Source organism: Mastigoproctus giganteus, chromosome 1 (genome assembly GCF_048544385.1).
Source record: "Mastigoproctus giganteus isolate SK-2022 chromosome 1, ASM4854438v1, whole genome shotgun sequence".
Lineage (NCBI taxonomy): Eukaryota > Metazoa > Arthropoda > Arachnida > Uropygi > Thelyphonidae > Mastigoproctus > Mastigoproctus giganteus.
The window spans coordinates 40,326,803-40,344,124 of NC_143575.1; the positions used below are offsets into that span (position 1 = coordinate 40,326,803).

The following is a 17,322-nucleotide window of genomic DNA, read 5'->3' on the forward strand; positions in this document are numbered from 1 at the left end:
TTCACCAATCTAGTCAACCTTTTTTGCACTCACTCAAGAAGTTCCATATCTTTAGATGCAGCCTCACATCATGATTTATCAGAGCTTTGCAAGTTGAGAGAAGTCATTGCTCTCTGTATAAGACAATGGTGCAACCCCACAAGGAATATTGTACAAAAGCTGGAGGCAGCATCAAAAGAAAGATATAGAACTTCTGGAGAAGATTCAAAGAGTTGCACAACCATAAATTCCTAAGGAAAAACTAGACTAACCTTATGAAGTTTACTTCCAGGCAGTGTGTCATGGAACATTGTACTTAGTTGTCTCAGGCAGAGAATTTGGCAAAATCCAAATATAGACAATATGTTAGACAAAAATAGGACCATGCTGAAAAATGCTGCAAATCAGGTCAGAATGAGTATGGGTCTGCAATTCTGCCAGGCACAACAGGAGGGACTAAATTCTGAAAGCTTTGTGAATTAACTTAAAGATTTGAGGGGCTCTGCAGACTTTTTTGGAGGGAAAATTTTCATCAGTCCCACAAACCTATTTTGTAGACAGAATACATATGAACAAAAATGGTGCAAGGGTCTTTGCCAGTATCACTGAGGATAATTGAGCATTTGGGAAACTGCTAGATGGCAGGGGTGGGAGGAACAGTATTGATACGCATTTACTGACTGCCAAATTCAAAACTGCACTGGAAAGACAAAAATTTCACGACATTAAAACCATTCAACAGAACAAAAATGGCTCGCAGCTCCAGAAGTAGAAGGAATTTTGTGACACTTGCATATCATTGGGGAAACTATTTTGTGGACTTTAAAAATGTATATACATTTATTTTTTTAAAAACTAATTTAATTCAGTTGTAAAACTTCTTTCTGAAAAAAGGAGTCTTACAACCATTGTATGTTAGCAAATATAACTAAAATTTTATTTTGAATCAGAATTACTTATATCATATTTACAAGTTTGTGCAAATGCATCATGTTAGTACACAGCTAAACTCTAAATTAGCAAATGTTTTCAAAGGCGACATCGTTTAAGTTATATCTCATATTGTGAATACCTTCACAACTTCGAAGTAGTGCAATATCATGGCAACTTGTTGTGAAGGTATTCGTAATATGAGATATAACTTAAACGATGTCGCCTTTGAAAAAATTTGCTAATTTAGAGTTTAGCTGTGTACTAACATGATGCATTTGCACTAACTTGTACATACTCTAATTCTCTTGCAGCCTAAGGCATAAGCCCTTAATGTAGCTTAGTCTTAATTCATCTTATACACCATCTGGCATCTCTCATATTGTGGAGTTATACTTCATAACTGTTTTGCCACCATTACATCACTAGGGTACCTACCCACCCACCGAAGAAGGGCCAAATAGCCCTGAAACTTTGCCGTCTGGGTAGTGGTATCTGCTGAGAATAAATAACAATAATCTTCTCCTTTGGTGAAGAATTACTTATTCAAAGTAGTGTAACATCATGGCAATTTGTTGTGAAGGTATTCACAATATGAGATATAACTTAAACGATGCCGTCTTTGCAAAAATTTGCTAATTTAGAGTTTGGCTGTATACAAACATGATGCATTTGCACTAACTTGTACACAATCTAATTCTCTTGCAGTCTGAGGCATAAGCCCTTAATGCATCTTATATCATATTTGTATTTCATCACCATCCAAATCCATTATACCCACTGGGGTGTAATACAGTTTGTTATGATAGTAAATAGTAAAAATTAGTTCTGGGATAACTATCTTCCATTCACTATTTTCTTCCATGCTATTCTATTTATTGTTACTGTATGTTCTGGTTGCATGACAAGCACAGTAGCAACCTTACTGACACAGGTGACATATCAGCTAGTATGAGCCTTGATTACTATTTGGTTAATTTATTCCTACATTGATAACCCATTCTTGTTCATTCAGTAGCCATTTAGCTGGTTCCCTAATAATGGTTCTACCACGAGACCGTGAGGAGTGAACCCCAGTCACTTCCCCACATAGGTGCCTCTTCCTCCTCTGGGTTAGCCTCAGACCTTTAAAGTAACTCTGATGTGGTACATTTCTCTCTTCTCTCTCTCTCAAAATTTGCACTTGTAATGTAATTCTGTATGGATTAGCAGTGACAAGTGATGCAACAAGCTCATACAGTATCGGCAAAAAAAAAAAAAAAAAAACCCTGCTCATCTCACCTGTCCACCCCTTCTAATAATTTGTCTAATTCTACCTTAAATTCAAACTACCAGCTTCCACAATTCCAAATGAAAGTTTGTTCCAACAAGTGATTAACCAAAAGAAAAATTTTGCATATCTTGCAACCACCCTTTTCAATTGTATGTCCCTTATGTCTATTGTTTGAGGAGTAGAGATATCATCAGCATTTAGTTTCAACAGATCAACAGTACAAAATATGTAATAACTTAAGTCACTGCAAAATAAAGGATTTATTATGATTATTATTTTAAAACTTAAGATTGTCCTTACCTTGTATTCTACAACTATCCTCTCCAATATACCTTTATCAAGCATCTTCTTGTACCATTCTTGAAGTCTCTTTGGCTTTGGTATTTTCTGTTCAGGTGGATGGCAGTGAAAGATATAATCATCTCCTTCACTAGGAGGACATGCCCAGATATGTGCCATGCAAAATCTGAAGATGGGGGGGAGAGAAAGCTCATATTTAATCATCAAAGAACCAACCAAGAAAGCTTAAGCAAACAACAAAGAAATCTTGAGTGGTGTCATTCATCAATTAAATACTGCTACATTAAAAAATTACTATGAGGGCTGTTCAATAAAGAATGAGCATAACTTTTTTTTCTCGCAACATACATTTATTAATCATCCATATTTTGATAGTCCATTATAAAGTAGTTCCCATTTGATGAAATACACTTACTTTAATGTTTCTACCATTCTTCAAAAACATGGTGAAAGCCATTTTTTGATGTGTGTTTGAGAATCACCACTGATGTCTTTACAATGTCTTCTGACAACTGGAAATATTTCCCTCAGAGCTCCTTCTTTAACTTTGGAAATAACAAAAAAAAATTGCCTTACTGTTATACGACAGTGTTCTCTGACAATTACATAAGCAGTGTTTATGCTTTCTGTAGTGACAGCAGTGGTTGAGGAACTTATTTGACATTAATGCTGACTAAGTACTCAATGACAGTATGGGCAATTTGAGGTCTTGTGTTGTGATGCAGAACCAATCCATCTGCGTGCAGTACAGTTTTCTGTAATAAGGTCCCGTAACAGTCGCATGACATGGCACAACATGCTGGTAAACCATTCCTTGAATGTCAAAAAAAAGATGACTTTTTGCATGACATGTCATTAGACCTTTCCTGCAGAAGCCACAACTTTTGCTTTTTTAAGTGTTGGCGATGACATAGACTTCCAAACAGAGCTTTATTGCTTACTCTATGGAACAAAATGATGAAGCCACGTCTCATCTGCCATTATCACCTTGTGCAGACACTCAACATCTTCAGTAATCATCTGTTGCTGCTTCTGACAAACCTCCATGTGAAATTGTTGTTGCTCAGGTGTGAGTAGTCTTGGAACCCACCATGTATAAAGTGTCATATACAAATGTCATAGAGAATACCATTCGTGCTTCCTACTGATATTCTCAACGTCTCTGCCGGTTGCCTTACTGTTATATGATAATCTTCTCTCACAATTACAGAAGCAGTGTTTATGATTTCTGTGGTGAACAGCAGTGGTTGGAGCTCAATGACTGCTGATTTTTGTATTTGAATCATGTCCATCTTTAAATATTCTAAACCACCTGCGAGCTGTGCTCTTTGGAAGTGTAGATTCACCACAAGCTAACAAAATTGGAGAGCAGCATACTGCTCCTCACATCACGTCCATTGTTATGTAGGCAAAACTGAACAGGCATAAACTTGACGGACCACCAAGGTCACACTGTATGCATAAGTCGAATGTGCAGATGCTATGTGATGCATCCTGGTTTGGTCTTAAATTTTTCAGCTCAGCTAGAAATAGTAAGCAGCACAGTTGTTCACAAAAAATTATGATCATTCTTTATTGAATAGCCTTTGTATTTCCAATTCATCATGTTTAGTAGCACAAGCTATATTGGTATTTAAAATTATGTACTTTAATGTCCGTCTTAAATAAGTTTTATGAAGTATTAAATTATTCATATATCATTATGTACAGCAAAATTACACATGCCCACAAACAGGTCTGAAAAATAAAAATATTATTCCAAAGCATAAAATGTAAAATGCATATGAAAAAGATAACATTTTTCAGAGTGAACCAAGTTTTTATTTTTATCAATAGTGGAGTATGTGCAGGGAAATAATCTGTATTATCATTTTAATACAAAAATACATTCATCAGAATTACAGAAATATCATAGTGCTCACCAATATAGAAATTAAAGCCTCCTTTATCTTGTTAATAAGAAAGAATGTCAAAGTATTGAATCTATCCATTAAACTGCGGCACATTTAGTAAGACCCTGTTTCATTTGATAGTATATGATACTTAGATTCATATTTAGATTTGAGTAAATTCCTGATTATTTAGGCTAATAATAAGGAGAGTAAGTAGATGATCTAAAAACGCAGTTAATCTAAAATTAACTCTCATATATTCTTTTTTTTCTTTCTTAGTTTTTAATTATACACACATAGGATTGACATTCAATGAGTTATGTTTATAACAAGCATGTCAAACTGGTGGTTTCCAATTTGTGTGCACCCCCCCCACCAAGTGTTGCCAACTTTATAAGTTAAAAGTGTTAATCCTACATGAAAGTAGTGCTAAAATGTTATACTTAAAGGGATACACATATAAAATTAATTAATGAATTATAAATTCATTAATTATGCCCTGAGAACTTCTGATGCTGCTCGTGAGCTTCCAACAACCATTGATGTTGCCACACAATACTCCACAGTTCGATATCCCTGATCTATACATGGAGGTGAACTTGTATGCAGGAGCGCCATACCTTAGATACTTAATGTAACCCTGATTTATAACACCAGTAAAGTAATCGTAAATAACTGTTAAGTATTAATTACAGTATATACATTGGGAATGTAATGATTTGATTCTAAAATATATACAAAATGAAATATCTGCCAACTCCTAACTTAGATGACACAAGAAATAACAAAGAGAAGAAGAAGCAGCTACAGCAAGAGGTCTACTGAAGAAGCTGAAATATTTCAGATTTTCAGTTCAAGGTTGTTTCCTGAAGAATTTCTTGAAAGTTTTCACAAAGCTCTCCCTTACCATCCAGCTAAAGGATCCCCCTCCTGTGGCCAGCTGTTCTCAAAAATCAGGTGCACTCTTGGAGATTAAAATATCAACAGGGAAAGTTGGAAGATGTAGTGCATGTAATGCATTTTCAGTTGACAAACAGCAGCTATTTTCAGTATTTCAAGGAGAGATTTTTCATTACTGGAGCCAATCCTTCACTTGCAAATTCAGTGTTCAGCACTTTCTTGTGCCTTGGACTTCATCAATTTGGTAATATGGAAACAGAAGTGCAACATTTCCTCCTCTTCTCCATCACTGGTTAACATTTATGCACTTCATGTAAATGTTAATCAGTGATGGAGAAAATGTTGATTACATGAGTGAATGGTGTGTATTTAAAGTAATGGAACACAAATTATCTGAGGATCTACCAGACAAAGTTGTCTGCATGCTTGGAATGTTTCCTTTGCTAAGCAAACTCTTCAGTGCTGTTTAAGTACTATCAACATCAACAACCTCATGAGAGAGTTCAGCAAAATGAATATCAAAAAACAAATTTAGGTCTTCATGGCAAATACACAATAACAATGACTCTATGATAAAACCAAATAACTGTTGATTATTAAATTTAAGTGAATATGATCCACAGAACGTTGGCATATTTTTCTCACCCACACAAACACAAAATGCAACCAAGAGGACTAAGATAGCTACACCAAAAAATCAAGATAAGAATGGAGCAGATTTTAGTGAATTTGTCCAACGCTTGCATAAAATAAAATGCCTATATTCTGTTATGGCATGTACAGTATGTATAACACAAACAGTGGCCCCTAGGTGCGATCAAGGTTTGATCAATGTTGGTTTTTGCAAATTATTCTGCAATTTTTGTGTTAGGCTTGTGCCTTTTTTCTGATCTGTTTGCTTTTTCCTACAGGTCAAACCTGGCAAAGAAGCTCCACCTCCCTGTGGTCTGGGCTGGGCAGCTGGGGGTATCTCCCAGCTGGCAGAGAGAGTTTTATTAGGCTTTTTTTTTTTTTTTTTGTTCAAAACTTTGCATGTCTTTGGATACTTTTGTACTATAGAATTAAGTTAACCAGTATCATCTGCTTTAACTTATTAACCTGCATCATTAATTGTAGTTTGGTGTTATGGTAACCAGGAGGTGAGAACCTCTTCTGACTCCGCAAGAAGAGCAGACAGTAGAAATTTACTGTTAGAAGAGCTGCTAGGAGCAATCTGAGATCTTTACTCTTTTTCAGAGGAAGAGCAAATTACCATAGGATGAGCTATCCTGAGAAAACTTAGAGATATTGCTCAAATGCAAAAAGCAAGGAAAGCCAAAGAAAAGGCATCCGATGAGGACATAGCCGAAGAAATGGTTCAAGGTAAGAAGCCCAAAAAAGGCATTTAAGAAAGCTGGAAAGTTTTCAAGTATAGAAACTGACAGTATTTAGGATCCGGGACCCAGCACTCTGAGGATGAGAAGTGTTGTGCAAAAGGAGACTGCAGCAGTGGTCTTTGAATCTGAAGAGGACTGTGATGATGAAATCCCATCTGAAGTTGGTGTTGAGACTGGTGACTCCAGTACAGAAGTGGAGTCAGGACAAAGAGCTGGTGGCCTAGCTAGGCTGACCAGTGCAAGACAAAGATTGCAACAGATCATTTTAAGTAATGGACTTGATCTCTCAAATGGAGTAGTTGCAGACTGAGTTAGAAAATAACAGGTTGGCAGCTCAACTATCCCAAGCCCAAGAATCTGTTTGAGTGAAGCCTAGATTTGTTGTTTGTTTAAGGGCTTTGCGGTGCAAGGACAGCAAGGCCATAACGTGCCTAACTATGGTGATGTTAAATACATAGTTTATGTAAAAAATGAAGTAGACACATAACAGTATTATTCAGATCAGTTACACAAAGGAGAAATAAGACAGGTTAAATACTAAAAGACTTACCCGAGCTGTTTGGCATAATCTAAATATCCCAATAAAATTTCATGATAGACAGCAGTCCTGAACTGTTTGGGCCGGAAGAAATAAACGCTATCTAAATATGCAATGTAGACTCTCCTAAAATTTAAAATAAAATAAAGTTTGTTATGATTTCAGTTATAGCCCATTCAAGAATCTTAATATTAAAGCTTATAATAACTGCAATGGCTATTGAACAAGTAGTAAAAAATTGGTTTATTTTGGGTTAAAGCCAATTAACATTACAGATTCTGGTTACAGTAATCCTCAAAATATGACCTGTCAATTGAAATAAGCAATAAGTCCCATCTTTTTAAGGTTCTTCAGTATCATGGTAGCTTAACTTCAAAAATCCAAATTACTATCTTTAAAATGTTTCTTTAGGCATAGAAAGAAAGGCTAAAGTGGACTGTATGGCAAATACAGAACACACTTCTGGTGTCATAATACTTTCTTGAGTGTTGTTACCACATTTGTAATGTACACCACAACAACCATTTGTTCTGCACATGCTCCAAAAGTGCTTTTTTTTTTTTTTTTTTTTGTTAGTTGTTGGCGCATCGACTTCTGTGGCCATAATACACCTCCCCAAGTTTTGCATTTTACTGTGATCCAAGCCCGAGGCGGGATTCGAACCCACAATCTTTCGGTTGCCAGGCAGGCACTTTACCCACCTGGCTAGCCCAGTCAGCTCATCAGACAGTGACAATTGCTTTGGGATAGTGGAATGTGATTACTATCAGGATGCCATTTTAACAAGATACAAATGAATATTTTCAGTAGAAGAAAGACTGGAGGCATGGCATATAAACAAGTATCTATTGATTGTTTAGTATGTCATGCTCCATGTAAGGAGCATTACTAGAAGGATGTAAATAAAAAATATATAAGATATATTTTTTCGTTATAATGGGAAATTGTGGCACATGGCACATTACAGATACTCAAAAGTAAGGATAAAATAAAATGGAAAGAACTAAGAAATACAGAAAGTTTTTCTAAAACCTCCTTATGGAGCAAAAGCCCGGTAATGCACAATAGAAATTATTCACTGGAAAGTGAATCAAAGGGGGAGAAAAATTATACTCTAGGGATACTAACACATGGCTATGGCCTCAAGGTTTAAAATTTCTTTCAAAGTAGTTCTAAAAACTATTTCTACACTATTCTTGTATTGTATATTACTTCCATAATAAATTAAATTTATAATTGTTGTTCAGCTGTTGCTCATCTGTATTCAGCTAACACAAATCTGAGGTTTGTGTTAACTATTATTTTGATACTATATCAACCTAGTTTTACTAATTCCTCTTCTTTGACAGTTTAAGCCTCTTATATTAATGGTATCTATTTTGATCACTGTTAAAATTAATTGTTCTTCACAAGAATAATGGGAAACTTGTTGAACTTAGCGACATCCTAGCCAGCATTAGTCTCAATTGCATTGTTCTACCATGGTGATAAGGTTTTATCCTATAATATATCCAATATTCTTTGGCATAGTCCGCAGCCCATCCCCATTTGTTCAGTATCCATATTGACTTCCCCTACTAACAGGTTACAACATGAGAAGGTAAGGAGTGGACAACGGGTCTGGATCCCACTCAGTTCTCCACAAGCGTAACTCAGTTGATATGGGTCTCTTCCTGGCTAGGCAGACTCACACCTGTCAACTCTTAAATTCCTTTTCTCTCTCTCCATCTCTCTCTATTATTTTTTTCCTTAATTCTTCTTTCATAGACTCCGTTTTTATTCATCATAGTATAATGTTGGCATATAAGTAATGCCACTACATCTCTAGGTTTTGTTTTTGTCCTTACTATCATTATCTTATCAGTAAAACATTTAACTGCTTCCGCACATTCTCTTCCTTCTTCATTCAATATTATTGCAACATTTCTTCTCTCTTCTTCACCAGAATATAAAACTCTTAAATCCTGTCTTTAAAGTCTCCTTTTTATTCTTATCCTGTCTCAACTCAAACTACCACACAGTTTATCCTCACCCATTTCTGTTCTTAAATTTTCCAATTTTATTTTTTTTTTTCACCATCCTCACATTTCATATTGCTATCCCTTGTTTTCTTATGTTACAAATTTCTCTCCTTTCAGGATTTCAGTTACTGAAGACCTCTAAGGCCTCATTCCTCTGCCAATACCAGGAGCACATCACTAACTTTGGAGATCTCTGCCATCATATACAAGGGAAATATAAGTAGTTTCCTGATGTTTTCCATGCCTTGGGATAGAAAGAAAGTTCCTACTGCTCTGCAAGAAAGTTAACTGAAAAAGAATGAGCAGAGGAACAAGGAAAAAGGACCTGGTCACGGCAATAAAGGAATTAATTGCCATGAAATAAATACAAGTATCCCATATAAAAGGCATTAATTTGCCCCTGAAATGGTAATACCTACTAGATGAATTTATATTGAAAATGGTAAATGAATAGTTCAACAATAGCATATTAAAACAGTCAGAGGACAAATTACAAATTCGGCATGATGGGACAAGATGCATAGTCACAATCAAAGGCTTGCAGGGATGAGCACAAATCTTGTCCCACTTAAAGGATGTTGGAACCAGATTTCAGCATCCAAGGCATAAGTCCTACTGTAAGCCCCTGTCACCTCACCATGACAGGTACTATGTATTAGGCTGTGTACTTCCCTTTAGTGTATAACAAAGATCATTCAGTCATTCATAATGAATGTAGTACCAAACTGTGCTACTGATAAAACAGACTCTGACTTTCTGATGCTTGAATGATTTGACTGAAACACAGGAGAATTCATGGAATGCCATGGTATCTTCTGAGGCAGAACTCCTACACAACAAGACCATTGCTAGCCAGAGTTGAACTGAACTAAGCATTTCATGGCATCTCCATCATATGAGAACAGGCAGATTGTTTATGTGTTAACACACATGATGTTTGGAGGTGTTCACATGGAATCAGTGGGACAAAAAAGAACTTACAAGAAACAACCAGTGGCTGAATGGAGCTCTCCAGGCATCAGAGTTTTTGCCATTGTTAGGCATGCATATATAAACACACACTGATTTTATTCTTTTATGTATTCTTAAATTCATGAGTTATTCATTCTTAAAATGCATTCAACTTTACTTTTAACATACTTTACTGTAATTTAGTAATACAGTTTATTCCACAGCCAATACTGCATTCCTTCACATTATTCACGAAGTTTAATTTTGTTTAGTTTAATCATTAAGATTAACGGTTTTAAGTTTTGATCATTATTTCTGAATGGTATAAGTATTATTTTTGTAGTCAGTTATTACTTTACTTTACCTATAAATTTAACTACATAAGTAATGTAAAGGCATCGTTTGATTTTGTCTCACATTGTCGCTACCTTCACAACAAGATACCAGATATTGCACTACTTCGAATAAATAACATTTCTCTAGTAGAGGAGACTGCTAGAAAAGTGTTATTTATTCAAAGTAGTGCAATACCTGGTATCTCAGAAAAATACCTTGTATCTCCCACTCAAAAAGTGGGAGAACGAGGGTAGCCTTGTGCAGGCGAAATTTTTACTGCTCCTGGAATAGAGAAGTTTTTTTCTGTTTTATTAGCTTAAATTGGCATATTAACTTATTTTCTAGCATAGCTTTATATTCTTAGTTACGATACTTAGATTAAAGTTTAACTTAGTGATTTTGTAGTATTACTTAGTATCAGTAAGGGTATCAAATCCACGTGTCACAAGTTGCAGCTCCGCTGAACGTTTTTTTTAGCCATATTTAGCCGCTTTATTGACTAATTGTTATATTAAATTATTTTCTATAAGTAGCTTATAGACCTAGTCAGGATCCTTAGTTTATTCTGAATTGAGACAGCGAGATTTGGAAGTTAATTAATACTTAAGTGTCCGTAGATTTACCGTTCGTAACTTACCGCCATTCTTATACGATACGTTATACGATAGCTTGAACTAGATAGCGTAAGCTTAGTATAGTATAGTATATAATATTGTCAATTAATCAGTAAAATCTATTAATCTTGTTAAACTTCATTGTCAATTAAATTGTACTTTTTAACTAAAAACATATAACGACTTAGATTACAAACGTAACACAATTAATTAATACATAACTTGATACAGAAATTATATAAATGGAACTCTATAGATAATACTCAATACTGAAAAATATATATGTCACATTATAACTGTGTTGGGATACAAGTCTAGGGTTATAATTTTGTACTGAAATTGAAATTTTATTGAAATTAAATCGAAATCAATACTCATATCAGAGCAGCAAACCAAAAGGCTCAAGCTAATGGGAGTGCTGTGGCTCAGGGGAAAACTGAGGGGGGGGGGCGGTTGCCCTCTGAATCACAGCCTTTTAAAATGCACTGCTTGTTTGATGTTTGTGGAGCAATCAGGTACGGGACATAAGGGGACATTGCAAAGGGGAATGCCTTTGTGTGCGCACAATGAAAGGAGTGTGAGGAAATCAGGCGACAACTCAGCGTTATGGGCCTATATGAGAGCTTGAAGGACAGGGTGGATGCCCTCGAAGGATCTAAATTGAGGGGCACATCACGTTCTCAGCTGCCCACATCAATGCCAGAGCTTGCACTTGGTCATCACGCAACACAGCGGCAACCCCAAGGCAGAATGCGCTAGTCCCACAGGAACTAGTAGTAGTTGGTGACTCTATTGTCAGGGAAACGGGGAACATGCTTTGTAAAAAGGATGGGTGGAACAGGACCAGGGTATGTCTGCCAGGGGCAAAGGCTGATGACGTTGTAGAGTGGATATCATCTTTTAAGGGCACAAAAGGTGATATAGTTGTATACGTTGGCACTAATGATATCAAGAGTAGGAGACCGGCAGAATTACTTAACAAGTACAGGTCACTGTTGAAAAAAAGCCGTGAATTAGGGCTGAATTTGAAAGTGTCTGCAATTCTGCCCAAACACGATAGGGTGTATAGGATGAGAGCCTTGTCGATCAATTCGTCCCTGGAAAGATTATGCAAGGCTCAAGGGGTAGAATTTTTTTCAGTCTGGTCTGTACTTGTTAGCAGGAGAGACTGCTTCTACAGGGATGGGATACACTTAAACAGAAAGGGTGCAATAATATTTCCTGATGCTATCGAGGCAGTGTTAGGTGGGTCGGAAAATTGCTAGCTTGGGGAGGGATACAAGGACTAATAGATTAACAGTAGCCACTGGTGGAGGTGAAACTGATTCTTGCACTGCTTCTATTGGAATGAGCAGCAGTCTGGAAAACAAAATGCAGGATATTTCAGAGACTGCTGGGAGTCATTGCGGTACAAGTAAACACATGGGTTGTGTTAGGGTAGCTAAGAATAGGAACAGGTGCATGTATACTTGCGTGTGCACCAATGCTAGGAGTTTGGTAAATAAATTTGTTAAATTTGAGGTATTGCTCAAAACATCAAAGGCTTGGTTTGGTTTGGTTTTTTTTTTTAGGAGCATTAGCAACTAAGGCCATATTGCTCCGGGAATATGCGGTGGTCATTCCCTGACCTTTACGCATTTTCCGTATTTGGTGGTGACGGGCTCGAACCCCGGTCTAATCAAGAAGCGTGTGCTACGCACTGTTGCTCCTTCCCACCTGGCTACGGAGGCGCCCGCATCAAAGGCAGATATTTCTGGGATATCAGAGACGTGGTGTCACACAGATATAAGGAATGCAGAACTGGAATTTGGGGAGTGCAATATGTACAGAAAGGATAGACAGGACAGGAGTGGAGGAGGAGTTATGCTATTACTTAAGAAACATAAAATCCAAGGAAGTGAAGCCAGTCGACATTGCTGGACAGTGCAGTGTTGAGTCAGTTTGGTGTGGCATAAGCATTGGGAGATCAAAATTGAGAGTAGGAGTGTGCTATGCTATAGGCCTAATGACTCTGATGAGTATAATAAGAAACTGTACAGGGAAATAGAGTGGGCCAGTAAATCAGAGAGTCTTATAATGGGGGATTTTAATTTCCCAGATATTGACTGGAATTTATGGGTTGGTCACTCACACACTAGCAAAGGCTTTTGTGGATTTATTGGATGACTGTTTTCTACATCGACATGTTTGGGAGGCAATTAGAGGGAGTAATACTCTTGATCTGATTACCAGTAGTGATTCTTCATGCATTAAGTATCTGCAGATAAATGAACCACTAGGTGGCAGTGATCACAGTGTGCTGAAGTGGGATTTACTCAAAGAGGTAACTACCATCAGGGGTAAAGGGAAGGGTTTTTGCTTTCATAAAGGCAACTACAATGGTCTGAGACAGTATTTAAATTCTATACAGTGGGACCAACTGATGATGTTACCAACAGCAAATTCAAAATGGGAAGCATTCAAAGAACTTATCTTGGAAGCTACTAGGCTTTACCAATTAAGAAATATTGTTCAAGGTTTAGGCCTAAGTGGATGTCAGATGAACTAATGAGACATATGGCAGAGGAGAAAAATGCATGGGATACATATAAATTAATGGGTAACATGGAAGCCTATGATAGATATAAGCTGGTCTGTAACCAAGTCACAAAGGAGTTAGGCAGGCAAAGGCAGATTATGAGAAATACTTGACAAAGGATGCAAAGAAAAACAGAAAAGAGTTCTTTACCTATGTAAACTCTAGAAGGAAAGGGATGAATCTGATTGGTCCGCTGGATATTGATGGTTCACCAGTTGAGGATCCTGCTCAGGTGGCTAACAAACTAAACTAGTATTTTGCATCTACATTCACACATGAGGAGTTATTCAGGAAAGGGAATGCCAGAGGTGAAGTAAACTCTGGCAGTGAACTAGATGACTTTGTAATAACTGAGAGGAAAGTGGAGGAGAAATTGTTGAGAATAAACATAAAAAAGGCACCCGGTGTGGATGGGATCTATCCAGTTATATTAAAGGAGGTGGCAAAGGAAGTAAGCAAACCCTTAGCCATAATTATGAGAGCTTCCCTGGACTCAGGGGAAGTACCCATAGACAGAAGATGTGCAAATGTGACCCCAATTCACAAAGGAGGACCAAAAGCTGACAAAAGTAATTATAGACCCGTGAGTTTAACTTCTGTTCCAGGAAAATTAATGGAGGCACTGGTTAAAGAAGCACTGCAGGATCATCTAGACAAGACTTCAGTTATAGCTCGGACACAGCATAGTTTTGTTAAGGGAAAGTCTTGCCTGACCAATTTGACTGGATACTATGATGTAGTCACAAAAGAACTGGATGCAGGAAATAACTTTGATATTATATATTTGAATCTTAGAAAGGCTTTTGATACTGTTGCACATGGAAGACTGCTGAACAATTTGGAGCAGTGTGGCATTGGAGGCAAATTGCTGCTATGGATAAAGGGATGGTTGAGTGGGAGAAGACAGAGAGTGGTAATCAATGGACACTGCTCATCGTGGACTAATGTTATTAGTGGAGTCACTCAGGGTTCAATGTTGGGTCCATTGTTGTTTTCTGTATTTATAAATGATATTGATGATGGTATATCAAGATTAATGTCCAAGTTTGCAGACGATACAAAAGTTCGTAGGGTTGTCAAGGACACTACTGAAGCTATGCTGCTGCAAAAGGATCTGGAAAGGTTGAGCAGATGGGCTGAGAGGTGGCAAATGAAGTTTAACATTAACAAATGTAAAGTACTACATATGGGAAACAGTAACCTCAGAGCAACGTATCAACTGTGGTACTACACTGAGAGTGGTAGAGAATGAAAAGGACCTGGGGGTAATTGTGCAGGCAGATATGAAGTTCTCTGAGCAGTGCAGACGGGCTGCAAGAGTAGCTCATGGTGTCTTGTCAATGATATACAGGAATTTTTCTAGCAGGGATAAGGAGGTGATTATTCCCTTGTATAAGGCAATGGTCAGGCCACACCTTGAGTACTGTATACAGGTCTGGAGGCCTCATTTCAAGAAGGATGTAGAGCTGCTGGAACGAGTACAGAGAAGGGCAACAAGATTAGTGAATGGAACAAAGGGGTGCTCTTATGAAGAAAGGCTTAAGTTTTGCAAATTACAGTGTCTGGAGACTAGGCACCAGCAAGGTTTGGTTTTTGTTTGTTTGGTTTTTTTTTTTTTTTTTTTAGGAGCATTAGCAACTAAGGCCATATTGCTCCGGGATATGCGGTGGTCATTCCCTGACCTTTCCGCATCCTCCATATTTGGTGGTGACGGGCTCGAACCCCGGTCTAATCAAGAAGTGTGTGCTATGCACTGCTGCTCCTTCCCACCTGGCTACGGAGTCGCCACCCCCGGCAAGGTGATCTGATAGAGGTGTATAAAGCCTTGAATGGTTTGAGTATGCTCAATGTCGATGGGATTCTTCCTCTTGCTCAGAATAATCATCTGAGAGGGCATAAATTCAAATTGAAGAGAGACAGATGTAGGATAGATGTGCGGAAATTTGCCTTTAGCCAGCGGGTAGTTGGTTGGTGAAACAGACTTCCATCCCTTGTTGTGGAAGCTGATAGCCTAAATACAGTAAACCCCTGCTATTCGCGGGAGTTAAATTCCTGAGAAATGTTGCGAATACCGAAAACGTGAATACTGAGTTATGGCTCCCATAGTAATAAAGGGGTTCCGTTCCAATGTATAAAATATATAAGAAAAACTAGTCTACAATTTTGTCTATGTATGTATTATAATATGACTATGTACATAGACAGTACATAGTGAAATGCAAGCATATGGCATCGAAATGAAAATAAGAAACAATTTAATATTAAACGTAATATTTATTAGAAATTTCAAGGCAGCGCCTCTGCTAGCTAAAAAACTTATCCCGCCAGTGGAAACACCAGTTTCGCTAAAGTGTTGATAAAAGAGTTTTGCCTTTTCACGAATGAGTGAACTTAACGGAATTGTATTTTGAGTTTGGTCTTCTATCCACAGATTTAAAGCTTTTCCATTTTTTCTAATTTAACATCACGAGTTACAGAGCAAATTTTTTAAGCAAATAGTGTGCTTTCACGGACACTACGGCAAATTTTTTCTTCCGATTTCTTGATTGATCGTACTGTTGACTCACTGATTTTATGTTTTGCCACTGAGGAGACACTTTCACCATTAGAAATTTTGTCTAATAACTCAATTTTATTCGATGATGTCATCACCTTCTCTGATATTTTCACATTTCCCTTGTTATTCGTAGCCATATTTTTGCACGGGTTAGAAAGAACTTGTCCACAATAGTCACTTTCTTCCGTTAACACACTCGAAAAAGTCTGTTTTACACTGCAAAACGGTAGATTTATCACTTCTGTAAGCATATTAATTTATAAGCATATAAATTAAAAGTAAATGACGAAACATTCCATGGCAAGTGCATAACACATACTGAACAAGGATTAGCGAGAAACATCCACGCTCACGATTTTGTCACCCCTCTCCCCCGACACTCACTGAGCACTGTTTTGACCAGGAAAGATAATTTTAGCCACGCCCATGTTTTTTTATGGCCGAAAATGTTGACGGCGCTTTAAAAATTCACATTTTTTTAGGTTTCATTTTATATTAAATCAGCGACCGCAAGTAGCGGGGGTTTACTGTAAATTTAAGGCTCAGCTGGACAGGTATTTCGAACGAACGGAGGGGTGAAATGGAGTGTTTTTTTTTTTTTTTTGTTTTTTTTGCTGATGCTGCATAAGCTTGCTTTCTTTCATCATATGCCTCTACTAATGTTATTGTCATTTTGAAGGTAGCCACAATACGAGATAAAATCAAATGATGCCTATACGCTATTTATGTAGCTAAATTTATAGATAAACTATGGTGTATTTAAGTAAAGAATGTATAAGCTCACGGGGGAGATGATAAGACCAATTTAGAATATAACACAACCTTACTGTACATTTTCTGTGGGAAAACGATTTCCAGGAACACATTAATCATATAGCTCAGAGAGAAAACCTGTACTGGCTGTGAGACTGGTTATTTTGTGGAATAAACTGTATTATTAAATTACATTGAAGTATGTTAGAATAAATCATGATATCTGCATTATTTCCTATGGTGTCTGACAGTATCAATGGTTCTTAGGATTCATAAAGACTAAGGCAGATGCTCGAATAATGGAACCCAGTCATTATTCAAGGA

At 37.2% G+C, this 17,322-nt stretch overlaps 1 protein-coding gene across 2 annotated transcripts in view; it reads right to left on the reverse strand.

The window, feature by feature from the left end:
* LOC150090732 (histone lysine acetyltransferase CREBBP-like) overlaps positions 1-17,322 on the reverse strand; it is a 362,719-nt gene that overhangs the window by 58,464 nt on the left and 286,933 nt on the right. For both annotated transcript variants that reach the window (XM_090372373.1, XM_090372367.1), the window contains exons 21-22: positions 7,201-7,314; positions 2,483-2,648 (exon numbers count right to left, since the gene is read on the reverse strand). In XM_090372373.1, the coding sequence (XP_090228499.1) occupies positions 2,483-2,648; positions 7,201-7,314 (280 nt within the window). The remainder of the gene's footprint in view (positions 1-2,482; positions 2,649-7,200; positions 7,315-17,322) is intronic.